The 24856-nt window shown below is 38.0% G+C and overlaps 1 protein-coding gene across 1 annotated transcript in view; it reads left to right on the top strand.

Moving 5' to 3' along the window:
* The first annotated feature begins 349 nt into the window (after positions 1–349).
* kcnk3a (potassium channel, subfamily K, member 3a) overlaps positions 350–24856 on the top strand; it is a 40935-nt gene continuing 16428 nt past the window's right edge. The window contains exon 1 of the mRNA XM_087806200.1: positions 350–680. Within this exon, the coding sequence (XP_087662326.1) occupies positions 398–680 (283 nt within the window). The 5' untranslated portion in view covers positions 350–397. The remainder of the gene's footprint in view (positions 681–24856) is intronic.

The raw sequence follows: 24856 nt of genomic DNA, 5'->3' as shown, positions 1-24856 counted from the left end.
CTCTTTGACCCTGAGATTAATAAAAAGGGTTAAAAACTAGTTAAAACAACTTAAAAACAAACGTTCAACAGGATGATTGTATTGTTGCAACAAACAATACACTATAGAAAAAAACGTGACTCGAACATATAAAGACAAATGTGTTCGTTGACAATCTTGTTGTGACTTCAGGGCACGCGTCCACCTGTGACGTCTCGGGTGACGTCACCAGGGGTGGGGGCGGTGAGGTGGGGGGCGGGGGGGGGGGGGGATCCCTGCGGTGGGCGGGGCTGGTGCTGAACGAACAGCTCCTCAAAAGTCCTCAGATCCACCAGAGCAGCTCAGCCATGAGCCAGCCCAGCTCCCCGTCCTCCAGACCCTCGCCCTCCAGCCGCCTCTCCCCCTGACAGCGAGCACCATGAAGAGGCAGAACGTGCGGACCCTCGCCCTCATCGTGTGCACCCTGACCTACCTGGTGGTGGGCGCCGCGATCTTCGACGCGCTGGAGTCCGACGAGGAGACCAGCCAGAAGAAGGAGCTGAGCCTGAGGAGGTCCAGGCTCCTGGACAACTTCAACCTGAGCAACGACGACTTCGAGAAGCTGGAGAAGGTGGTCCTGGAGCTCAAGCCGCACAAAGCCGGATTCCAGTGGAAGTTCACCGGCTCTTTTTACTTCGCCATTACCGTAATTACCACCATAGGTAAGAGCGAAACTTTGTTTTTTTTTATGTCTCTCTGCGCAACTTCTTGTGAAGTCAAGCGGAGGTAATGACGTCACGGATGCGAAGTCACTTCATCTCCTTAAAAAAAAAAGAAAATATTTTCATTCCAAATACTAGTTTAATAGTTAACATCAAAAACTTTTTCAGATTCTGGTCATTTATGGCGTCACCTCAAACTTATTATAAAATTTTTAAAAAAAAGTCTAAAAGTATATGGAGATTGAAAAAAGGAAACTAGTGATGCGTTCATGGACAATGTGTCCCAGTCATGGACAGGGAGGGCGGATCAGTTCGGTTTCAGTACAAAACAGTCGCAACAACACAAGCATCTTCTAGTTTGCGTTTATATAGTCATTTTTAGAACGTGGCGACACATTTCATTGAACTTATTGCCGTTTTTTTTCGCTCAATTTAAATTTACATTTTGACCAAGATTGAGAGAATTATTCGGACATAAACCATCTGCAGAAATATTACTGTCCACTACATTGATAATAGAGAAGTTGGTTTTGATTTAATGTATTAAGTTCATGCAAATTTAGTGTAGTACAGTTAATTAAGATATAATGTTAATATTGTTATTATTTTGAAACTAAACTATACCATTAAAAACCATTTCCAACCTGAATTTATTATTCAAGTTATGATTATTATTCTTGTCTTTTTTATTTCAATTTAATTTTTTGTTAATCTAAAACATACTGTTTCATCAGCACGTTTCCGTTAACATTAAGTGTTGTATTATGTACTGTATGTCTTACTTATGTAATTTTGCCCTTTTTGCTTTAAATCTATTTGTATTTAAAAGATTAATCGTTATTACTTCGATTATTATTTTATTAAAACATGAATCATATAAACAGGAAACAAGTTCATTATATCCTTAGAATTTTTTTTTTTGTCTATTAGATAATAATTTCATGATAATGATTTGATAAAATAATAAGAGTAATACAAAATGGCAAAAATATGTATGTTTCTTTTTAGCATTTTGTTCCCAAGATGAATCACAGCTTTCTAAATGTTCTGTCAGTATTATTTGTGTATTATTTCTTTTATAAAAAATACATTTTTGAATTTGTTCATGTTTTCAATTTTACAAAATTAAATTAAAATATAGCAGCGTAAAGCTTTCCGTCTCTCTGGTGCGTCAATAATACCATCACTATTATTTATAATATTTATATTATTGGATCCATTAAAGGGAAGATGTCTCTGACGGTGTTATGATGCTGCTTTAAATAACCATCTGCTGATATTACGGAGCTGCTAATTGACTTGTTTGTGGAGTTTAATTGGTTGCTATGGAAACGCCACAGAGTAAAGACAGCCTCAGGTAACTATCCGATCTAGATTGGAGCAGACACTCTCAATTAAGTCATATTCATGATGATGTCATGTGACGTTGTGCAGGCTCAGAGCAGAACAAGGTGTTACAGTAATGAGACGTTTTTGAAAGATTCAAGACTGTCTGGATGTGTTTTTTACTGTTTACGTTTGATTAAAGTTCCTGCTGAACTATTGTTATGAAGCATAATAACCTTCACTGAATCAAACATTGATCATAACCTCGCCTTCTCTCTCCACCCCCATGTTTCTCTTCTTGAGTCCTGTTCTGCTCGAGGGTTGTGCTTTTTAAAAGGAGGTTTTCTCACCACTGTTGCTCGGACTAATAGTCTGAAGACCAGGACTGTTAGAAGGTGAAGACCAGGACTGTTAGAAGTTGAAGACCAGGACTGTTAGAAGTTAAAGACCAGGACTAATAGTCTGAAGACCAGGACTGTTAGAAGTTGAAGACCAGGACTCTTAGAAGTTGAAGACCAGGACTCTTAGAAGTTGAAGACCAGGACTATTAGATGTTGAAGATCAGGTCTGTTAGAAGTTGAAGACCAGGACTGTTTGAAGTTGAAGACCAGGACTATTGGAGGTTGAAGACCAGGTCTATTAGAAGTTGAAGACCAGGACTGTTTGAAGTTGACGTCCAGGACTAATAGTCTGAAGACCAGGACTGTTAGAAGGTGAAGACCAGGACTGTTAGAAGTCGAAGACCAGGACTGTTAGAAGTTGAAGAGCAGGACTATTAGATGTTGAAGATCAGGTCTGTTAGAAGGTGAAGACCAGGACTGTTAGAAGTTGAAGACCAGGACTAATAGTCTGAAGACCAGGACTGTTAGAAGTTGAAGACCAGGACTCTTAGAAGTTGAAGACCAGGACTATTAGATGTTGAAGATCAGGTCTGTTAGAAGTTGAAGACCAGGACTGTTTGAAGTTGAAGACCAGGACTATTGGAGGTTGAAGACCAGGTCTATTAGAAGTTGAAGACCAGGACTGTTAGAAGTTGACGTCCAGGACTAATAGTCTGAAGACCAGGACTGTTAGAAGGTGAAGACCAGGACTGTTAGAAGTCGAAGACCAGGACTGTTAGAAGTTGAAGAGCAGGACTATTAGATGTTGAAGATCAGGTCTGTTAGAAGGTGAAGACCAGGACTGTTAGAAGTCGAAGACCAGGACTGTTAGAAGTTGAAGAGCAGGAATATTAGATGTTGAAGATCAGGTCTGTTAGATGTTGAAGACCAGGACTATTGGAGGTTGAAGACCAGGTCTATTTGAAGTTGAAGACCAGGACTGTTAGAAGGTGAAGACAAGGACTGTTAGAAGTCGAAGACCAGGACTGTTAGAAGTTGAAGAGCAGGACTATTAGATGTTGAAGATCAGGTCTGTTAGAAGGTGAAGACCAGGACTGTTAGAAGTTAAAGACCAGGACTAATAGTCTGAAGACCAGGACTGTTAGAAGTTGAAGACCAGGACTCTTAGAAGTTGAAGACCAGGACTATTAGATGTTGAAGATCAGGTCTGTTAGAAGTTGAAGACCAGGGCTGTTTGAAGTTGAAGACCAGGACTATTGGAGGTTGAAGACCAGGTCTATTAGAAGTTGAAGACCAGGACTGTTAGAAGTTGACGTCCAGGACTAATAGTCTGAAGACCAGGACTGTTAGAAGGTGAAGACCAGGACTGTTAGAAGTCGAAGACCAGGACTGTTAGAAGTTGAAGAGCAGGACTATTAGATGTTGAAGATCAGGTCTGTTAGAAGGTGAAGACCAGGACTGTTAGAAGTCGAAGACCAGGACTGTTAGAAGTTGAAGAGCAGGAATATTAGATGTTGAAGATCAGGTCTGTTAGATGTTGAAGACCAGGACTATTGGAGGTTGAAGACCAGGTCTATTAGAAGTTGAAGACCAGGACTGCTAGAAGTTGAAGACCAGGACTAATAGAAGTTGAAATCCAGGACTGTTAGAAGTTGAAGGCCAGGACTGTTAGAAGTTAAAGACCAGGACTATTGGAGGTTGAAGACCAGGTCTATTAGAAGTTGAAGGCCAGGAATGTTAGAAGTTGAAATCCAGGACTGTTAGAAGTTGAAGGCCAGGACTGTTAGAAGTTAAAGACCAGGACTATTAGAAGTTGAAGACCAGGACTTTTAGAAGTTGAAGACTAGGAATGATACAGATGGAAGTTTCTAACCGAGACACGTATTCAGATCGTATCTGGACCCGGACAAGAGTTTTAACGGCGAACAACCAAACAAACACACCAGCTTCATGTCCACCGCCTCATGTATCCAGTGACCGGGACAGTTGTCGGTGCTGACCTGTGGTTTGTAACCCTATCAGATATGGAACACTAATCGCAGACTAACCCAACCCCCCGGCCTGTAATAATGAACCCCGAGTCCTCTCCGAGCACGACGATAAGCCCTGAATCTTGTCGTTAACTTTTCATGAGAACACCAGAGCTGTGCTGTTCCGTTGGCCTGCTGGCTCAAAACATTAGCGCTCGCCTGTTCCGTGGCGTTCAACCGACACCCTGCAGCCATGACTTACAGTAGATAAAGTCACCGCGGCTCGTGACGGATGAGAGGTTCGCTTTTCAGTGTCTTGTTTTTAGAGTTTTCTTAATTACTGTCAAAACTCAAGTCAACATGTTAATAATTATACAAACTTTAATTTGTTTACTTAATCAATAATTAAATGAATCAATAATAATATTACAGTTAACATTTTCATTTGTATTTAATGAAGTGCATACCTGTTATTTTAAATACACCAGAACTTACATTTTATTAATACAATTTTAATTTATTTGTTTATTTATGAGTATTTCATTTTCTTTTTAAATCCAAAGTACATGCAGCTCAAAATACATATTCAACTTATTAATTCTGTATTTATTTTTTTAATTATATTTCGATTTATTTTTAATTCATTACTGTTTATCCCTCATGTCTCACATTAAGCTGTAATTTAATAATAATAAATATAAAAACAAAATTATAATTTCATTCAATTATTAATAATGGTTTAACACACAAATGCTTCCTTAAATATATTTGTATATTATTTAAAATGATCTCATAGACATGAGAAAATCCAACATCGTGATTTCATTGACGCTACGTTGTAAATAATCCAGTTATCGTAACACAATTATAAATGTAACCTGAGTTATGAGCAGTGGCTTCAAGGCTTCGACCATAATCAAATAAAGGAGCAGAAAGAGAATAATCGTATTGTACCAATTGAAAAATAAAATCCCCCTTTTTAATTTGATTTCTGGGTTTGGTTTAGTCGTGGTTCTCGTTTGGAGAAGATTTATATTCTCTTCAAAATAATTATTCACTTATTTCACTCTGAAAATTTTACTACAGTTTAATACTAAATATTTATACAATTGTCATTATCAAACAAATACAATTATCAAACATCATTCAAAGTCATGTGACGGACACTTGGAGATAAATCACTCCTCAAACTTGAGTGATCTGTGTGAAGATATCGAGCTGTCGACGATAAAAGCAAGAGAGGAACGTCCTGCAGCGACGTCGACCAAATGAGCTGCACTAATAATTTCACATAAGCGAAGAAGAAGTTGTTTGTTTACTGGCCCACCGCGGGCGAGGCATGGAGGCGAACGTCAGCGAGAGAATCGGACGATCTTTAGGCGAGGCAGCGGCGCGAAGATCAACTGCCCGCATGGACTGGAGCTGGTAGACCACCGGGAGGTCTTCTGATCTGCGGGTCAAGGTCACGTCTCGTGGAAACATGTCTGTAGGTTCATATCCTCCGTCTGTTATCTGATGTGGCGTTTGACGTTTGATGAAAGCAAATACGACACGGAGCTTTTTAATCAAGGCCAGAGCGTTTGAGGAATGGAACCCAGAGTGGAGTCTGATACATCCGAGAGCCACAGAAGTACACATGGTTCGGACTAAAATGCTGATTCATCAAAAGAGCTCCAGTTGGCACATTTTCATGTGCGATCAAACACCCCTCTTTTTACTTTTTTTCTTACCAAATCTGATTTTTCAGTGAATGTTGCAGGTCAAACTGTGTGTATGTGTAATTGTGCAGACATGACTGCAGTGATTCTAGACATAGTAAGTAAGTAAGTAATATTTATTTATATAGCGCTTTTCGAGACCAGGGTCACAAAGCGCTTAGACAATCAAAACAATACTCAAAAAAGTACATACTTTAAAGATCAAGATAATACTGAGAACAACACAGGAGTTCGAGAAATTCAAGGAAAAGCCTGAACAAATAGAAACGTCTTAAGGTGTTTCTTAAAGGAGTCAGTAGATCCATCAAGCGCAAAGAGAGAGGAAGATCGTTCCAAAGCTTAGGAGCAACAGCCTGAAAAGATTTCTCTCCTCTGGTCCTGAGCCGTGTGCGAGGAACCATAAGTAGATTCTGATCCACAGACCTCAGAGCCCGAGCTGGGGTGTAAGGCTGGATCAGATCAGTGATGTAAGGAGGAGCCTGACCATGAATAGATCTAAAAGTAAGAACCAGAATTTTAAGTTGATCCTGAAAGAAACTGGAAGCCAGTGAAGAGTTTTAAGGATCGGAGAGATGTGAGTTCTCCTACTTGAGCGGGTCAGAATTCTCGCTGCAGAGTTCTGGATCAACTGCAGGCGAGACAGATCCTTCTTGTTAAGACATGAAAACAAACTGTTACAATAGTCCAGACAAGAAGAAACAAACGCATGGATTACAAGCTCCAGATCATGTTCCGACAACATTTTCCTAAGTTTAGAGATTTTTCTCAGTTGAAGGAAACAGTTTCTGGTCAGTTTTCTGCAGTGTCGAACAAGAGACATGTCTTTATCAAATACAACACCCAGGTTTCTCAGGCTCAGTTTGACAGACTGACCTAAGTCACCCAAGTACTGACTCAATCCTGGAATCTTATCATCAGGAGCAATCACCAGAGTTTCAGTTTTGTCCACATTTAGCTGTAGAGTGTTTTCACTCAGCCATTGTTTGATTTCTAGCAAACAATTGACTAAGCTGTTCAGCCTTTGGGGCTCAGTTGGGTCAAAAGAGCAGTAGAGCTGGATGTCATCAGCAAAAATGTGATAAGAAACATCTGGAAATCTCTGAATGATTTTACCGAGGGGAATCAAGTACAGCAAAAACAATAAAGGACCCAGAACAGAACCTTGAGGGACTCCACACAACAGATCTGCCGATTCAGACCTCATTTGATTGGCAGATACACTAATGCGCCCAGAAAGGTAAGATGAGAACCATTCTAACACAGACCCAGACAGTCCCACTTCATCCCTCAGTCTTCTCAGCAGGATCTGGTGATCAACTGTGTCAAAGGCTGAGGACAGATCCAAGAGAACCAGAACAGTGAATTTACCCGAGTCAGCCGACATCATGATGTCACTGGACACTTTCAATAAAGCTGTCTCCGTAGAGTGATGTTTACGGAAGCCAGACTGAAACTTCTCATGGATGTCGCTCTGATCCAGGAACAAAGACAGCTGCTCAGACACCACCTTCTCCAAGATCTTGGACAAGAAAGGGAGCTTAGAAATAGGCCTGAAATTACTGAGGTCAGTTGGGTCTAAGCCTGGTTTTTTGAGCAGAGGCTCCACAATGGCATGTTTAAATGCATTGGGAAAAACCCCTGTGGAAAGGGAGAGGTTCACCATATTGGTAACCCAGAGGCCAATTACATCAAATACTTTGATAAAAAGCCTACAAGGAAGGACGTCATCTGAGCAAGAGGAGGGTTTCATCTTGTTCACTAGTGCTGAAATATCACCCAAAGATACAGCAGTGAAGGAGGACCAAGAGGAGGAGATGGGCTCAGAGACAGTAGGGGTTCCAAACAAAGGGGGAGAGATTTTCTCTTTGATCAATTTAATTTTGTCAATGAAAAATCTCAACAATGCATTGCTGTCAGCTTCACAGAAGACAGGCGTGATTTGAGGAGCAGGAGACACGAGAGAATTAATCGTGTCAAACAAAACTTTGGGGTTTTTCCTATTTGCTGCTACCAGTTTTCTGATGTAATCAGATCTAGCAGTTTCTACCATCTCATTGTAAGAAGTCAACAGATCCCTGAGGTGAAGTCTGTGCACCTCAAGTTTAGTAGACTTCCAGAGACGCTCAGTCTTTCGACAAAGTCTCTTCAGACTCAGGAGATCTTCATTTGTCCAAGGGCACCGTTTTTTCAGAATTTTCAAGTTCGATTTAACAGGTGCCACTTGATCCAGTATTTCAACACAATGACCAGTGAAACAGTGAATCAAACTGTCCACGTCTGGGCAGTCATCAAAGGAAAGACGGTCAAACATAGCAGAAAAACTGTCTGCAGTATCGGCTGAGATGACACGCCTCTGAGACCTAACTTTCAAAGGCTTAGGTTCAGGGATGAAGTCCAGGTTAAACAAGACAAGAGAATGATCACTCAGATGGACATCATGTACAGATACATTAGAAATGTTCAGGCCAAGAGTAAAAACTAAGTCTAAAATGTGGCCTTTTTGATGAGTGGGTTCAGAAACATGTTGCTCAAAATTAAAGGCTTCAGTTAAAGTAGACATATAGTTAGCACTTAAATAAAAAAAAAGTAGGTTTTATGGGGGGGTTCGTGTTTTTAAAGAAAATCATTTTATCATTTACTGTATATATATATGTTTTTTAAAGAAATGTTAGTAATACCCCTGTTATATCACAGTTTTTGACAATTAATTCAAGCATGATTTTGTGTTAAACCAGTGTATTTACATTTCTATAGTATATTCAATCATATTGACTTTAACGTAGTGTAAAAGTTTAATTATATTTTCATAATTTGGTAACTTTTGTCCATTTTTATTCATGTTGAGCTTTGTATCACAAAATCAAACAAATGAATACATTTAATGCAAACAAATAAATGATACAAATTAAAGATGTGTCTATAAAGGCGAGCAGATCCAGTTGTCACATATCCTGCAGTAAAATAAACTTTTCTTTCTGGAAAGAGTATTTTAACAAATCAGATTTTACACCAAAAGAATGTTGCATCTGGATCACAGTGGAAACTCATACCGTGTGTATGTGTAACTTTGCAGATATGGCTGCAGGGATTCTATACAAGAATACATGGACTAAGAAATGGAGAATGTTTTTTATTCTTTATTTAGTCATTGATGAAAATGAATGTACATTTTTCCTGATCCTTTTTTCGTAACAGGCCTCAGTTTTTGACACTCAATGTTTTTTGAGGGATAATTTATATTTGGTTTTGTATTAACCCAGTCTTTTTACATTTGGGCAATAAAATACAATTTTAATCGAGTGTATAAAATGTTTTTTAATTTACTTTTTCCACGTAATTTAGTTGTGTATCGGGTATTTTTCAACTTGTTTCATTTTCTTGATTTTATCTTTTTGTTATTTATGTTGATCTGTTCACACGATGAAATGAATGATGAGATTTTATCGCAGCTAAATAATATAATGGTAAAAAAAAAATATGCCAATGAAGGTGCAGTGTATCCCCTTATCATTGGAACGACCACAATCGGGTTCACTCTGAGTTGACTGAGGTGAGTTTTTAACCCACAACCCTCGTGCTAGGAGGCACCGCTAGCTAGTGCCTCACCGCTCTGGTGGATATGATATCAGCGTTTAAGCAGAGGGACAACACACCACCATGTGTGGTGAACTGCGGGACGAGAGAGTCTCTGGGGAAAGTCAAGTAAAGTCACTTACATGGATGGGACACGAGTCAAAAGCATTTTGACCTTTTGTTTAAAACATGCAGCCTCATGTCGTCCCCGGTCCTCACATGTGTTCGCTGTTGGCTAAATATTCCTGAGCTCTGTCATGATTTCTTCCCTCTGTTGTGAGTCACATCCCGTATAATGGTTTTGGCTTCTCGCCTCTCGACTCAGTGGAGCGCTGAAAATCCGCTGCATGGTTTGAAAGCGGCGCTCCTCCATCACATTAAGAGAGTCTTGGATCAGAAAAGCTGAAGCGTCTCCAGCTCGCTCGCTCCGGCGGCACCGGCACATCATTTGGGCCGACGCCGATCGTAAAGTGGCATTAGAGAGGCGCTGAAAAGAGAGAAAAAAAAAATAGACCAGATGTGTTCAACCGGTTCATACTAATCGATGATGTCGGTGTAGGACCAGTAGTGAGGAGCTGGCTGGTACTTTTGAGGACCAGTCTTTGGAAACCAGTCCCTAGACCATTTTTTAAAAGTCCCTGGTCCTGTCAGAGGACAACACGGCGCTCATTGTAGCGCTTGTCATTTTTATCCGATATGTTAATAACTGATAACTTTTAAAATAATATCGATGCTTAAATAATCCAACAACCTTTTTTTTTTCTTCACCAAAATATATTTAAACGTCTTATTGTCACTTTTATTTTGAAACTCAATCCCATGCACATGAGTCAGAAATCATAAAAGAACCCTTTAGACACTAAACACATGTTAAATTAATCTTTTATCCAACTTTTAAATGAAGGTTTTCAAGTAAGAATCACTGCCAACCTGGTACTAGATATCGATCCTTTATTATCAGGACCGGTATATACTGTCAGATAATATTGTCTTTATAATACACAATCGCAAAGATGAAAAGTAATTCTAGGAATAAACAATGAAATGAAAGGAAGAAAGACATTCAGGAAAAAAAAGATTAAATTAAGTGAAGGTTATATAAAGTAATCATACAAACTAGAAGATAATTATAATGTCAAATATTGTATTTTATTGTGTATACATTTTTTTTTTTAAATCGATACATTTTACAATATAAAGATATGAATAAGGTTTTAAAAAAGTAAAAGATTAATAAAAAAAAAACATTTACAAGCTCTTTCTCCAGTGATGTTATCAGGGAACCTTAAATAAACCGTTTATTTCAAGCTACGTAGAAATAAAAACCAGACGAAAGTTTAAAACCCGACCTCCTTGTAATTCCAATAAGTTATATTTTTATTAAATAAACAAAAGCAAAGAGCCGTACAAACATCCCTTCATGGAGACTTTTATAGTTTAACTCTGATCTCGTTCATTGATATTCAAGTGACACTGTGATCTGTCGGAGGTTTGACTTTTCTTACAGTTTTTTCCTGCCAGACTCTGAGTAGAATCCTGTCTTGCCACAATGAAAATGTGCAGTTGAAGCCGCCCAAATATCTCAAAGGGATTTTATCTTGCATACCTTGTTGTTTTGAAAATGATGTTCAGGTCGTGACAAATTGAACTCCTCTGGTCAGAGAACATCTTGGACTGTGTTAACCCATGTGTCGTCAATCAAACTGTCGTTTTCCAGAGACTCAGAGTAGAGCAGAGATGTTAAAACAAGCCGTCATGGTCGATCCAGCGTCTATGTATCTTCTGTATGTAATATACGCATAGTAGCTTGAGAGATTCGAAGTCCATCAAAAAAGACTTAAAAAACCCACAAGCCAACGACACAAATCAGCCGTAAAAGTTGATCGATCTGGAACGTTTGTCAGTTGAATCTTCAGCTCCACTCGCTCGGCGACGCATCACTTCCTGCGTCCTCCAGAGACAGAGGAAAAAAACGGACACCGCGGAATTCCGATGAATTTATCAGATGACTGAGCCGCCGTCATGCAAAAAATCTCATTTGAACACACGTGTAGTTATTTCTGAAGGTCACACATGACAAGCTTTTGAATTTTCCCATATGCATGTTCAAAGAAAACAGAGAAATGTCACCAGCAGATGGACTTCTGTCGGTTTCTGCGAGCGCTTGATTTCTCCCGGATCGTCTCGGAATATTAAAAAGCTTCCACAGTATCGTGGATTGTGGTCACGACTACATGTCCGATCACGTTTTGTCATCAGTGGGATTGAAGTGTGTAACTATTTGACTGCGGTGGATCATCCTGGAGTAGAAAAGTTCATTATTTTTAGCTTTCATGCTTTTCAAGTAAAACAATAACATAGTTAAATATTATTACATTGAATTATTAATCCATTAATAACAATTTAATGTTGAAACTTTTCTTTTGCATTAAATAAGATATTTTAAATAATTAATTTATATAATTTATATATTAAAGGGTTGCATTTTTCCTTTTTTAAGTTGTTGAATTACATCTTTTAAAACATGTTCTCAAATTATTATACACACATAGATATTGATATTCTAATTTAAACTATTGTAAATGTAATATTTTTTTTCATTTTTAATACAAATGTTGGTATAATAGTGACACAAGACAGCCAATCATAGCGGCACTATTATACCAACGTTTTAAATTTAAACTTCTTTTTTTATAATTCATTAAAATACTAATATTAAACAGTGTATAAAAACATATTAAATAATTTGGAAAATATTCCAATTTTTTATTCAATTGTTTTAAAAAACCGGCAACAAATCAAATCTTTCGATGTACAATTTGTTAAATTAAGTTATTCAATAAAAACAGAAATTATTGAATTCAATTATTTAAAAAAAAAGTAAAACAATCCAAGTTTCAAGCTTTCAAATGTTAAATTCAATATTCAATATTCCACCGATCTACTTCCATGTGTTCATCAGTATAACCTATTATTTTATAGGCCCATTATTTAAACCTAATTAAACTATATATTTGAATTTTTTTTTTCTTTTGGATCGTTTTAAACCACTGATGAAGGAAAATAGCACATTCTTTTACCAACATTTTCCCTTAGTGATTGAATTGAGACTCAGTAGAGAACAGGGAGGCGGAAATAATTAGACCCTTGTGTTGGATTGTATTTTAGAACAAACTATAAATACTTAAATGTCTACATTTAATCAAAGAAACATGCATTTGGACATTGTGACGTCGGCTGCAGGCGTCCCTGGTTCAGCAAATACAAATTGTAAACATGTCTCTTGGTGAATATAAAAAAAATATTGCTTATGTCAGCAGTTTTTTTTTCTGCTCCACTGCCCTGAACTCTGACCTTCATCTTCATGTGGATTTTAAAACTCAGGAGAGTGTTGATGTTCTCTGAGAGAAGATGGAAGCCGGGTCACATGACCAGCCAGTGTTTACTTATTCCACGTCTGTTTGGTTCTCGGCTGACTCCATGGAAAGTTGAACGAGTGCCTGACTCGCTAAACAAAACACGGCCGCACATTAATATTTCAGTAGTGATTCACGCACTTCTTCATCTGATGCCTCCCGCTAAATACACATTGAATTATCCACGGGGAGAACAAGATGTTGAGTGGATTGAATATTTCATTCACATTTGAGGTATTCGGCTGTGATTCAAGGATAATAAAAAATAAAAAAAACACACAAACTTTGTTTAAAAAACTATTTTGCTTCTTCAGTTTTTCTGTGTTTTGGATAGAATTCAATAACTTCCAAAATTGGCAAGTCTAACACCTAAATTAAATTTTTGTTTTTAATTCGTAGCCTTTTCAATTCATTCCCAAAATGTTGGTGTAATAGAATCAACAGACATTAGTGAAAGAATACAGAGTTACTCGATCAAACTTTGAGCCAATCATGCGATGCGCAGATGATCATGTGACATCGTCATGTTAATAACCTTGCATTTTTTTAGATTCAAATATTAAAAATGCAAACAAATTTAACCTCTTATAGAAATTGTTGAATCTTAATTATTGAATAAAAATAAAATAAGTATACAAATGACTGAACTGAAGTCTTAAGTCAAGTTAAAACAAATAAACAACAACAAAATTCAATGTCTCAACATGTTAAACTCAATTTTTTCCATATTTTTATGACACTGGCGTTCTTCCTTAATTACATATAAAGACGTGTTTAAGATAAGATAAGGAAAGAAGACTATACATGTCAATTGTAAAAGTTAAACTGAATTGTGTTTGGTTAAAGAGGACAAACACAAACAATTGAGATAATTGGAGCCAACAGGTAAAAACTATTTTGGGTTGTAAACATTTCAGGTAACAATGAATCAAGCGAACAAGTGAACATTCGTGGCTTCGTTCTCTCTCACTTCAGACGGGAATCTGACTCTTAACTTTTCATCTGAAGTTAAACAAAAACCTGCAGAGACACAAATCATGGTCGGGCCCTCGGGTGAAGCTCATAAATGCAGCATGAAGCTCGGAAAAGAAATCCCACTTGTCCGACCTGCAAAAGGAAGAGTTGTGAGCGATAATTGGGGGAACAATGCCTGGAATAGAGAGTTTATCAGACACGGCACCGCGAGGTTTGACACGTCGATAAGTTGAGCGTGAATAAATAAAGAGATGACGTTGGCACCGCGTCACGGAGGAAGTGTGAGCGAAATAGACTCGAGCTTCGAGGGGAAAGATTCTTTGGTTTGACGATGACGCAGGAAGAAACAAGAAATTGTCCCTCAGGTGATGGAATGAATTGATTCGGTCAAAGACTACAAGATATATTGGAAGATTAAAAAGACACAAATATGCACACGCACACACACACACCTACACACACTCATACTAAAGCAAACATACAGACACACACACACATACAGCCACACACAGACAGTACACACAGCGCCAACATACAGACACAGGTGGTCAGAAACACAAAAATAAACAACACAAACAAACAAATACTGTATAAACACTAGACACAAAAAGATAGTCGAGCTGGAAATGTTGCAGTTTGTATTTGCGATTATATCCTGATTCTTGAAGGCGGCTGAGAGTCAGAGGAACTGAGACAGATGCTTGATTTGGGGAGACATATGGGGCGCCCCCGGGCAGCACTTCCTCCTCAGAGGTGACTGGACAGGGACGCAGAGCAGAACCACAAGGTCATGAGTAGGATGAAGGTCGCTCTAATTTGATCATCTCAGCTTTCCCTGGTCCGTAATCGATAATGTGATCCTGACGAGGAGAGATGGACGAACACCTTAATGAGATCCACGACTGGATTCAGCAGCCGCTCACAAGACAAGGTCTACTCCATACTCCTTTATACTCCTCTATACTCCTTCATACTCCTCAATACTCTTCCATACTCTTTTGTACTCCTCTATACTCCTCAATACTCCTCCATACTCCTTCATACTCCTCCATACTCCTCAATACTCCTCAATACTCTTTTGTACTCCTCTATACTCCTCAATACTCCTCCATACTCCTTCATACTCCTCCATACTCCTCAATACTCCTCAATACTCTTCCATACTCTTTTGTACTCCTCTATACTCCTCCATACTCCTCAATACTCCTCAATACTCTTCCATACTCTTTTGTACTCCTCTATACTCCTTCATACTCCTCCATACTCCTCAATACTCCTCAATACTCTTCCATACTCTTTTGTACTCCTCTATACTCCTCAATACTCCTCCATACTCCTCCATACTCCTCCATACTCCTCAATACTCCTCAATACTCTTCCATACTCTTTTGTACTCCTCTATACTCCTCCATACTCCTTCATACTCCTCAATACTCCTCCATACTCCTCAATACTCCTCCATACTCCTGAATACTTCTCAATACTCTTCCATACTCTTTTGTACTCCTCTATACTCCTCAATACTCCTCCATACTCCTTCATACTCCTCAATACTCCTTCATTCTCCTCAATACTCCTCCATACTACTCAATACTCCTCCATACTCCTCCATACGCCTTTATACTCCTCCATACTCCTTTATACTCCTCCATACTCCTCCGTACTCGTCCATACTCCTTCATACTCCTTCATACTCCTCCGTACTCCTCCATACTCCTTCATACTCCTCCATACTCCTCCGTACTCCTCCATACTCCTTTATACTCCTCCATACTCCTCTGTACTCCTCCATACTCCTTTATACTCCTCCATACTCCTCCGTACTCCTCCATACTCCTTCATACTCCTCCATACTCCTCCGTACTCCTCCATACTCCTTTATACTCCTCCATACTCCTCTGTACTCCCCCATTCTTCTTTATACTTCTCCATACTCCTCCATACTACTTTATACTCCTCCATACTCCTCCATACTCCTTCATACTTCTCCATACTGCTTCAAAATCCTCCACGCTCCTCCATGCTTTTCCATACTCCTCCATACTTCTCTTTACTTATACATACTCCTTCATACTCCTCTATACTCCTCCATACCCCTTCATATTCCTCTGTGCTCCTCCATACTCCTCCATAGTCCTTCATACTTCTCTATACTCATCCATACTCTTTCATACTCCTCCATACTCCTCTATACTCCTTTGTGCTCCTTCATACTCCCCCATACCCCTTCATACTCCCCCATACTCCTTCATACTCCTCCATACTCCTCTATGCTCCTTCATACTCCCCCATACTCCTTCATACTCCTCCATACTTATGTCCTGAAACACAGTAGTAGGTCATCGCAAAGCTAACTGAAAAATAAACATTATATTGTTTTACCAAATAACCCCAAGGTTGAAAAGAGGGGAGCAAGGGAGGATAGATGGTCATTTATGGGCCTTATAGTTGCATATATATAAATACATGAGTTGTTAAGAGTTTTTAACTAAAATAACAGTAGATTTTCTGAATCCAATTAAGCATAAGAAAATAATAATTGCAATTTTTACAATATTAAATAAGAGATTAAACAAATTCACATTCATGCACGACTCGACCTCAGTATTTGATTTGTTTATATTGTCCTGATATTTGTTCTTTAATTCGACGCTGCAGCTGAGATCGTTGTGACAAAGAAATGTTGATTTCCACCTGCAGGTGTTCAGTAACACGATCCATCCATGTAGTTGTCAGATGTTATGTGGACGACCAGCGACATCGAACAAAGACATCAGATCTCTTGTCCAGGTGTGAGATAATATCACATATTTCTTTATTCTTCTTTTTTTTCTCTTCGGTGTCTGGACTTTTTCTTAGAAACAGCAGCTCAGTCATCCAGGAAGGACTCAGTGTAGAAACATGAAGGACAGAGGCGGCTCAAGCTTGTTGTCTGGACGAAAGGACGCCTCGGGTCGAGCGAATAGATATGTTTGTTCTGTTGACCTCACTGTCATTTCGGGACGTGAGCATGAATCGGAGTCGAGTGACGCCGGCAGGTGCTGCCACAAAAACATCACATGATATGAAAGAAAATTGTGGAATGTGGTCTTGCATCAGCGTCGTAGCAGTGTCAACATTGAGGAGAATCTAAATAATAAGCTCGAGTCACGCCCTGTGGTCGACATCAGCGTCTCCGTCTGAATCTGAGTGAAATACATTTGGAGTTCAATATAAAAATGTTGGTAAAATAGTGGCAGCTCACAATACATAAATAGTACTGCACTAAAATGTTATTTATTTAAAGGCTACGAATTAAAAAATATTGAATTTATAGATTTGTATTTGTATTGGTATGAGAATCTAAAACGAATTATTGAATTTATTTAATCTATAAATTATTAAATACATATAAACTGTATATATATTTGGGGAAAAATCAGTAAATCAATAAACTAGTTTGACATTTTAAATTCAAATTCTGATGGCAGCGACATTTAATCTAGAATTAAACATTTGAAAGAACTAAAACGTACAGCGCTTTTAATAAAATATATATATATATATATACTGTATATATATCTTTACTTCTTTAGTGTGTGTGTGAATCAAAAAATAAAAATGAAGTACCAGTCGTTATACATGTTAATTGTTGTTGATATATTTTGAATTATTTACAATGTTTTATTCATCAGTATTATTTGTACGTTATTATTTTTTGTTTTATTTATTATTATTGCTATTATTTAATTGCTTTTTTATTTGTATATTTGTTGTGTGTCGTATGTCCCTATGAGAGGAGGAATGAAGGAACATCAATCAATCAATCAATCAATCAATCAATCATGACAGTTACTACTACGGAGTCTAGTGGTTGTTTCTCACCTGTTCCACCCTGCCTGCACTCACTTCTTCACCACCCCTTAATACTTTGGTGATTGACCCCAGATACGTTTAACTTATTCTATCCCCCTCTTTCTGCTGCCTCCCTCTCCATCTCATTTTGTATAGAAGGTCAAGTGAACCTACAGGGACCTAACTGGAGTTTGGTTCTTAAGATTAGTTTTTTCTACTCCTTTCACTGACTTTTGTGTTTTCTTATCATCTCTTCATCCTCGAATTTTCTCCTTCAAGCTTTCGTAGATGTATCGTTCCTTTTCCTGCGAACATCTGGGATTCGTTTAAACGTCACATGACTCGCACGAAGGTCGTTATCAGTGTTTCGTTCTGGTCAACGGATACTCTTTGTCATCCTCGGCTCGTCAAAGTTTCCGGCGCACAAAAGCGTGTTCGTCATCTTCAGGAGCGTTTGTCATCGCTGACGGTTTTTTCTTAACGATGGTCAGCGCGTCCTTCAATCGTCCTTGACGGATCAGACGGAGGTTCTTTCATTGACTCATCTCTAATATGATTAAAAACCTTGAGTAATGATGAGTTAAGAGATGTTGAAAATATATTTATATACTTTTATTTTTGTTAATTTACAGGGGAGGAAAGCAAAAACAATTATGTAGAAGAAGAAGACAAATTAGTAATACTATTGATATTTAATGATTATGACTATAATCTAATTTTAATATGCTTTAAAAACAAAAATCCAAATTACTTTGGACTCAAATATTGATATTTTTAAAAGGGTCAAATATAACAATTATTGACATGAACCTGGAATATGAACAGTAGAATTGTTATTATTTTACCTAATAATTTCAATATAATTTTGAATAAATGCTTATTAGGAAAGAATAAAAAATAAATAAATAAGACACTTTGTACTGTGATTATTTAATTAATAATTATTATTAGTATTAAATATTATTTATACGTTAATCCAATTGAATTGTGTGTTGTCTTTTGTTTTTGTTGCTGTAAATCAACCCACCTGAGACTAATAAAGGAAATCGTTATCTTAATAAAAAATATAATCCTGTTTATTCATATAAATGTATATATTTGTATATGGAGTTAACTATTGACATGAACCTGGAAAAATGAACAGTGGAATTACTTAATAATTGCAACATAATCTAGTGGTTTTGTTGATAAAATAAATGCTTATTAGGACAGAATAAAACAAATATAAATAAGACTCTGAGTGACATAAAATACCGGCTGTACTGGAAAAAAAACTGTTCTCTTTCTTACATAGTTTTATTAGAAGTATAATTAATAATTATGTCGATTCTAATAAACAGAATTTACCTATGCAATATTTACTTGTTGACAGAATGTTGGTTTTGCGATCGAAGAAGTGCGAGGACCGACTAATAAAGGCTTTGAACCCGTGTCAGCAGCAACCCTGCAACATCTGCACGCCTGATCCGCAGCTGCAGCATTAATTTCTCAGTCATGCTCAGGAATTCATTTCCACTCTCAGCTTTGGATCTGTGATGACTGGATATTGTTGTTCCTGGCGGTGAGAGCTCTGGCAGCCTTCCTGCGAGGGTCACGCTCGCAGAAAGAGCATCTGTTCCCTGAAGAAACTTCTTCAAATTGCAGTTTGGCATTTCCTCGGCGCCCCGGCTTTCTCCCCCGCGCCCTCGTGGCTCACTTGTGGTGCTGGAACTGATACGTCTGTCACCCAAGTTGCGGCTGCTGCTCTGCCAAAGAAATGGAAAACCACGACAAACTCAAGGTCTGTGGTCTGATGAAAACTGAATGAGGTTAATGAATTAAGAAGTATTTATTTACCCTCACATCTGAGGTTATTTGGTACAACAATGCAAGTAAGTAAGTAAGTAATATTTATTTATATAGCGCTTTTCGAGACCAGGGTCACAAAGCGCTTAAACAATCAAAACAATACTCAAAAAAACTGATCTGTGTCCCCGAGCTTGTCCTTTCCATTTCAACTAATAATAAACATGCAAATAGTTTCTGTATTTTGCTTGTATTTCTTCTCTTGTAAAAGACAAATACAGATCCTTCTTTTTTAATTCAATAGGCTGATGTAACATCAACATTGTGTGTTTACTATGAGAGGTTTTTTTTTCTGAAATTACATTATTTAAAAGAAACCCAATTTATCATTGTTCCAAAAGTATCACAATATATATATCTATCATTGCTCCTGTATTGTGATACGTATTGTTGAACCTGTATCATAATATGCATCTCATCATTGCACCTTTATCGTGACACGTATCGTATTGTTTCACCTGTATTGTGATGTTTATTGTATTGTATTTTATCGTTGCACCTGTATCATGATACGTATTGTGTATTTGCACCTGTATCATGACACGTATTGTATCGTTGCGCTTGTACAATGATACCTATAGTACCTGTACTTGTATCGTGATACGGATTGAATCGTTATACATATATCGTGATACGTATTGTATCGTTTCACCTGTACCGTGATGCGTATTGTATCATTGCACCTTTATCGTGATACGTATCGTATCGTTTCACATGTATTGTGATACGTATCGAATCGTTGCACTTGTACTGTGATACCTATAGTATCATTGTACTTGTATCGTGATACGGATTGAATCGTTATACATATATCGTGATACGTATTGTATCGTTTCACCTGTACCATGATGCGTATTGTATCATTGCACCTTTATCGTGATACGTATCGTATCGTTTCACATGTATTGTGATACGTATTGTATCATTGCACCTTTATCGTGATACGTATCGTATCGTTTCACATGTATTGTGATACGTATTGTATCATTGCACCTTTATCGTGATACGTATCGTATCGTTTCATATGTATTGTGATACGTATTGTATCATTGCACCTTTATTGTGATACGTATCGTATCGTTTCACATGTATTGTGATACGTATCGAATCGCTGCACCTGTACTGTGCTACATATAGTATCGTTGCACCTTTATCATGATACGTATAGTATCATTGAACTTGTATCGTGATATGTATCGTATCGTTCCACCAGTATAGTGATACGTATCAAATCGTTGCACCTTTATCGTGACAAGTATCATATCATTATACATATATCGTGATATGTATCATATTGTTTCACCTGTATCATGATACGTATTGTATACTTATTGTATCATTTCACCTGTATCGTGATACATATATGAATTTTTGTTTTTTGAACCATTAATAAGATACATTTCTTACAGAATATTAGATGTTATTTTACTTTAGAAATCTGTTCCATGTTGGCCTTTAATTCACGGACCAACATTTAGATTAAAACAGTGAAAACAAATCATAGAACCTTTGTTTTTCACTAACTTTGATTGGTTACATGTTTATTTCTTTTAGGTAAGTTATTTCAGAAAACAAATTCCGAACCTTTTCATACTAAAACACATCCATACAGTAATAATCAAGAAAAAATGATATACATGATTGTGACTTCCTGTGCTGCCCATTAACAAATGCCTAAGGGGCCGATACCGTACACTCAGTCATCTTCACTCCTTCCTCTTGTCGTCTGAAACATTTTAAAATCCACTCATTTGCATCAAAAACCCGTAGCAAACTATATTTCTGTTTTGGAGTCTGTGTTTCAGCTGTTCTGTGGACTATTCTTGTGAAAACAAGTGTGTGTTGAAGGTGCATCAGGTACATAAATCACCTGCTTTATTTAATTATCTGGCTCCCACAGATCTCACACTCCATCTGGAATGCTGCACTCACTGACCTCATGGAAACTGCTGCCTGCCAATGTTTCCGCTCGTATCCCCTAAAAAGGAAAGTGAGCATCAGGTTTGGGAATCGAGTGTTTCGTGAAATCAGAGGAGGATGAAGTCAGAGCGCACAGCTTCTAAATCAAACGGGGATGTTGACACTTTATTATTTGGGCCTCAGCTGTGAGCTTGTCCTCCTCAGGGCCTGATCCTGAGCCTGGAGTTAGAGCGAACACAGACGAACACTGCCACTGTGTCGTCCTCCTCTTACATCACATGGTGTCTGATGGATGTTTCCTGCGTCAGAGCGCCACTTCACATCTGTTTCCCACACTCGGACATGACCCAAATACTCCACTTTTGGACCTTCTGTTAACCCCGTTTTAAGGACAATGATTTGTTGGTTTTGGCTTTTTGATCAGCTATTTAACTTCATATTAAGTTTCTTCAAGGAAGTGCCCAGCTCAGCTAGTTTAGTTGACATGAAAGAACGGATCCGCGCCATTGAGCAAAACAAGTTAAGCGTTATACTGGATTTCCAGAGTTTTGAGTTCATTGGCAAGGGTTAAAGCTTAGTGGTTGAAAATAAAATGACACAAAAATAGAGAAAGAGAACAGGAAGTGAGAGTCAGCAAAAGCATGGAAGGAAGGGAATCAGAGTCACAACATAAAAGCATTTTATTACCTTTTAAAACTGTTGTATATATCAATTAAACGTCTATTTTCTCACTTCCTGTGATCAATCAAAGTTTGAATAGTGCTAACAAATGTTCTAAGCTAGCCGGCTGAAATAAGAGACACATCTGTTAGGGATTGAAAGAGTGTGGGCCTGAGATACAACACAACAATAACACATCTGATTGAAAGTTGGTTTTAATTTTGTTCTCTGGGTAAGAATTTCCAGCTTAAAAATGTCTACTGCAGTATATTAAAGGGCAAACCCAACAATATTGACTCACTCACATGTTTCAAATGTTAAAGTCTTCCTCTACAAGATGCAGTAAGTCCTTCATCATGACCATGTTTAGAACTTACCACTTTATAACGTTCTCCCCTGTCTGAAATCTGGGCGAACGAGTGGTTACGAGAGTCCAATATGATGTAATAATGGCTTCACTCCTCCTCGAGCCAGCTGTAATCCCGCCCCCCTTTGTTTATACAACGTGGCCCTCGGTGGTGGAGACTTCCGGGACTAATGACGCACGGTGACTAGCCTCCATGCGTGGCCTATCGCAGCTGAGTGGGTTTGGTTATGGTAAACAAGATTAAATATCCAGAAAAAAGAGTTTCCAGCAGGCGTAGATTAAACACATTTTCTAATGTAAATATTTCAATAAAAAGAGAGTTTTGTACAAACAGACACATACTTACGAGTACAATAGAGTCCAACATCTATTTAAGAAACACTTATATCAACACATTTGCTGCCCTTTATCTGAAAGTCCAGTCCAGAAATAAAAGAAAGAAGAGCTTTATCTTTTGGCTCAGCTCTTTATTCACAATGACGGACATATAAGGACTCACCACAGAAGTTCTTTCCATCTCCATCCTTCTCTCCTTCAATATACTTAAACGTATTTATCTAGGGACCTTAACCAACTAACTAACTAAATATTTAAACAAGCAATTTATTTGAAATATTACAGATTTTTTTTGTTTTTATATAATTTAACGAAGGAATGCTCTATGTCCATTTCATATCCTGGTTAGAGTCGTTCCCCTAGAATAACCTCTGAAGGGTCAGTTTCTGGGCGCAGTAATGGAAGGAGGTTTGGGGAGCAGCACTGCCTAGATAAACAATCACAGGGTCATTCAGAGTTTGAGGCGTCTGCGACGAGAAAATGGCAAGTGACTCTTCTTCCTCCGTGAGAGTGGACTTGGTGTGGAAAATTAACTATGGTCATAAAACTTTTCCTTTGAAGGAAAAGCTTGACACTCTGCGAGCGTACGTGAGTTGGATGTCTCGCGTCGCACCAGATGGAGATGAAAGCTAACTGCCACTGAGGCAGGCTGGGAAAAAATTGTTAAATTGAACCAAATGTTTCCCTTAATCTTCAACAACGCTGATAGAAAAATAGATAAAGTCCAAAGCGGCCCCGAAGCTCTCGGATTAATAACGCACAAATCCATTTCCAAAAGTTACTCTAGGTTGAAATGACTTTTCCACTTCATGATAGGAAAGTTCCCCAAAATATCTGAGTCACATACACTTTAAAACACCAAATACATTAGAATTTATTCATATGTGAGCGCAAGAATGTTAGCTAGGTTGCTAAGTTGACAAACATTTACACTCTTAAATATGATGCTAAATATGAGACCACCTCCCTTACACAAGACACAAAGCAACAGTAAAGACACTTGATAAACAAATAACCAATAATGATGTCATGAAAGTAGTTTCTCTCTTATTTCTAAATGAATAAAGTTTTTATCCACTCAAAAAGTGATTTAAATTAAGCTTTTTGGGGTGTTTTGTGTGTCCCAGGGCACACAGAGACACACAGCCATTAACACCTTTGGACAACTATTTAATCAATCAATTAACATAGGGTGTTCGGGTTAGGGTTAGGGGGTTAAGGGGTTAGGGCTAGCTCTAAGGTTAGGGTTAGGGTTAGAGTTAGGGTGTTAAGGGGTTAAGGCTAGGGTTAGGGCGTTAAGGGGTTAGGGTGTTAAGGGGTTAGGGTTAGGGTTAGGGTTAGGGTTAGGGTTAGGGTTAGGGTTAGGGTTAGGGTTAGGGCTAGGGCTAGGGTCAGGGTTATCACAACTCTCTATGATTTTTTGTGGTAGGAAACCAGGAGAAGCCCAATGCAAACAGAAAATAATATTTACTTTTTCGTCAATTATTCATTTATTATTGGTGTTACGCCGCCACACTTGACATTCCTCAACGCTTATATTTTCCAATTCTCCAATTTTCCAATTGAATTTCCAATTCAATACTCTGGTACTTCTTGTGTAAATCTAGCTACTTGCAGAAGGCTGCACAAAGGGCAGGTCTTGGCGTCTCTGTCTTTCATAATAAAACACAGTTGTCGTATCTTGTAACGACATTTTAACACAACATTGTCGACATACTGTGGTCAAGCAATGGCAAGTTCAGATACAATAAAGCAATACTTTCCATTGGTAACGATCTATGACTGCCTCAGATCTCTTTAAGAAGATGGACTCACAAAAACCACAAAATATTATCACTTTTGAATGTAGCATTTTTTTTTGCGAAACTGTTAATAAAAACAACATTACTTAAGCC

Source organism: Callionymus lyra, chromosome 13, assembly GCF_982586985.1.
Source record: "Callionymus lyra chromosome 13, fCalLyr1.hap1.1, whole genome shotgun sequence".
In the NCBI taxonomy this organism is placed as follows: Eukaryota; Metazoa; Chordata; class Actinopteri; order Syngnathiformes; family Callionymidae; genus Callionymus; species Callionymus lyra.
Note: the sequence above shows the minus strand (reverse complement) of the source record. Positions and strands in the feature narration are given on the sequence as shown.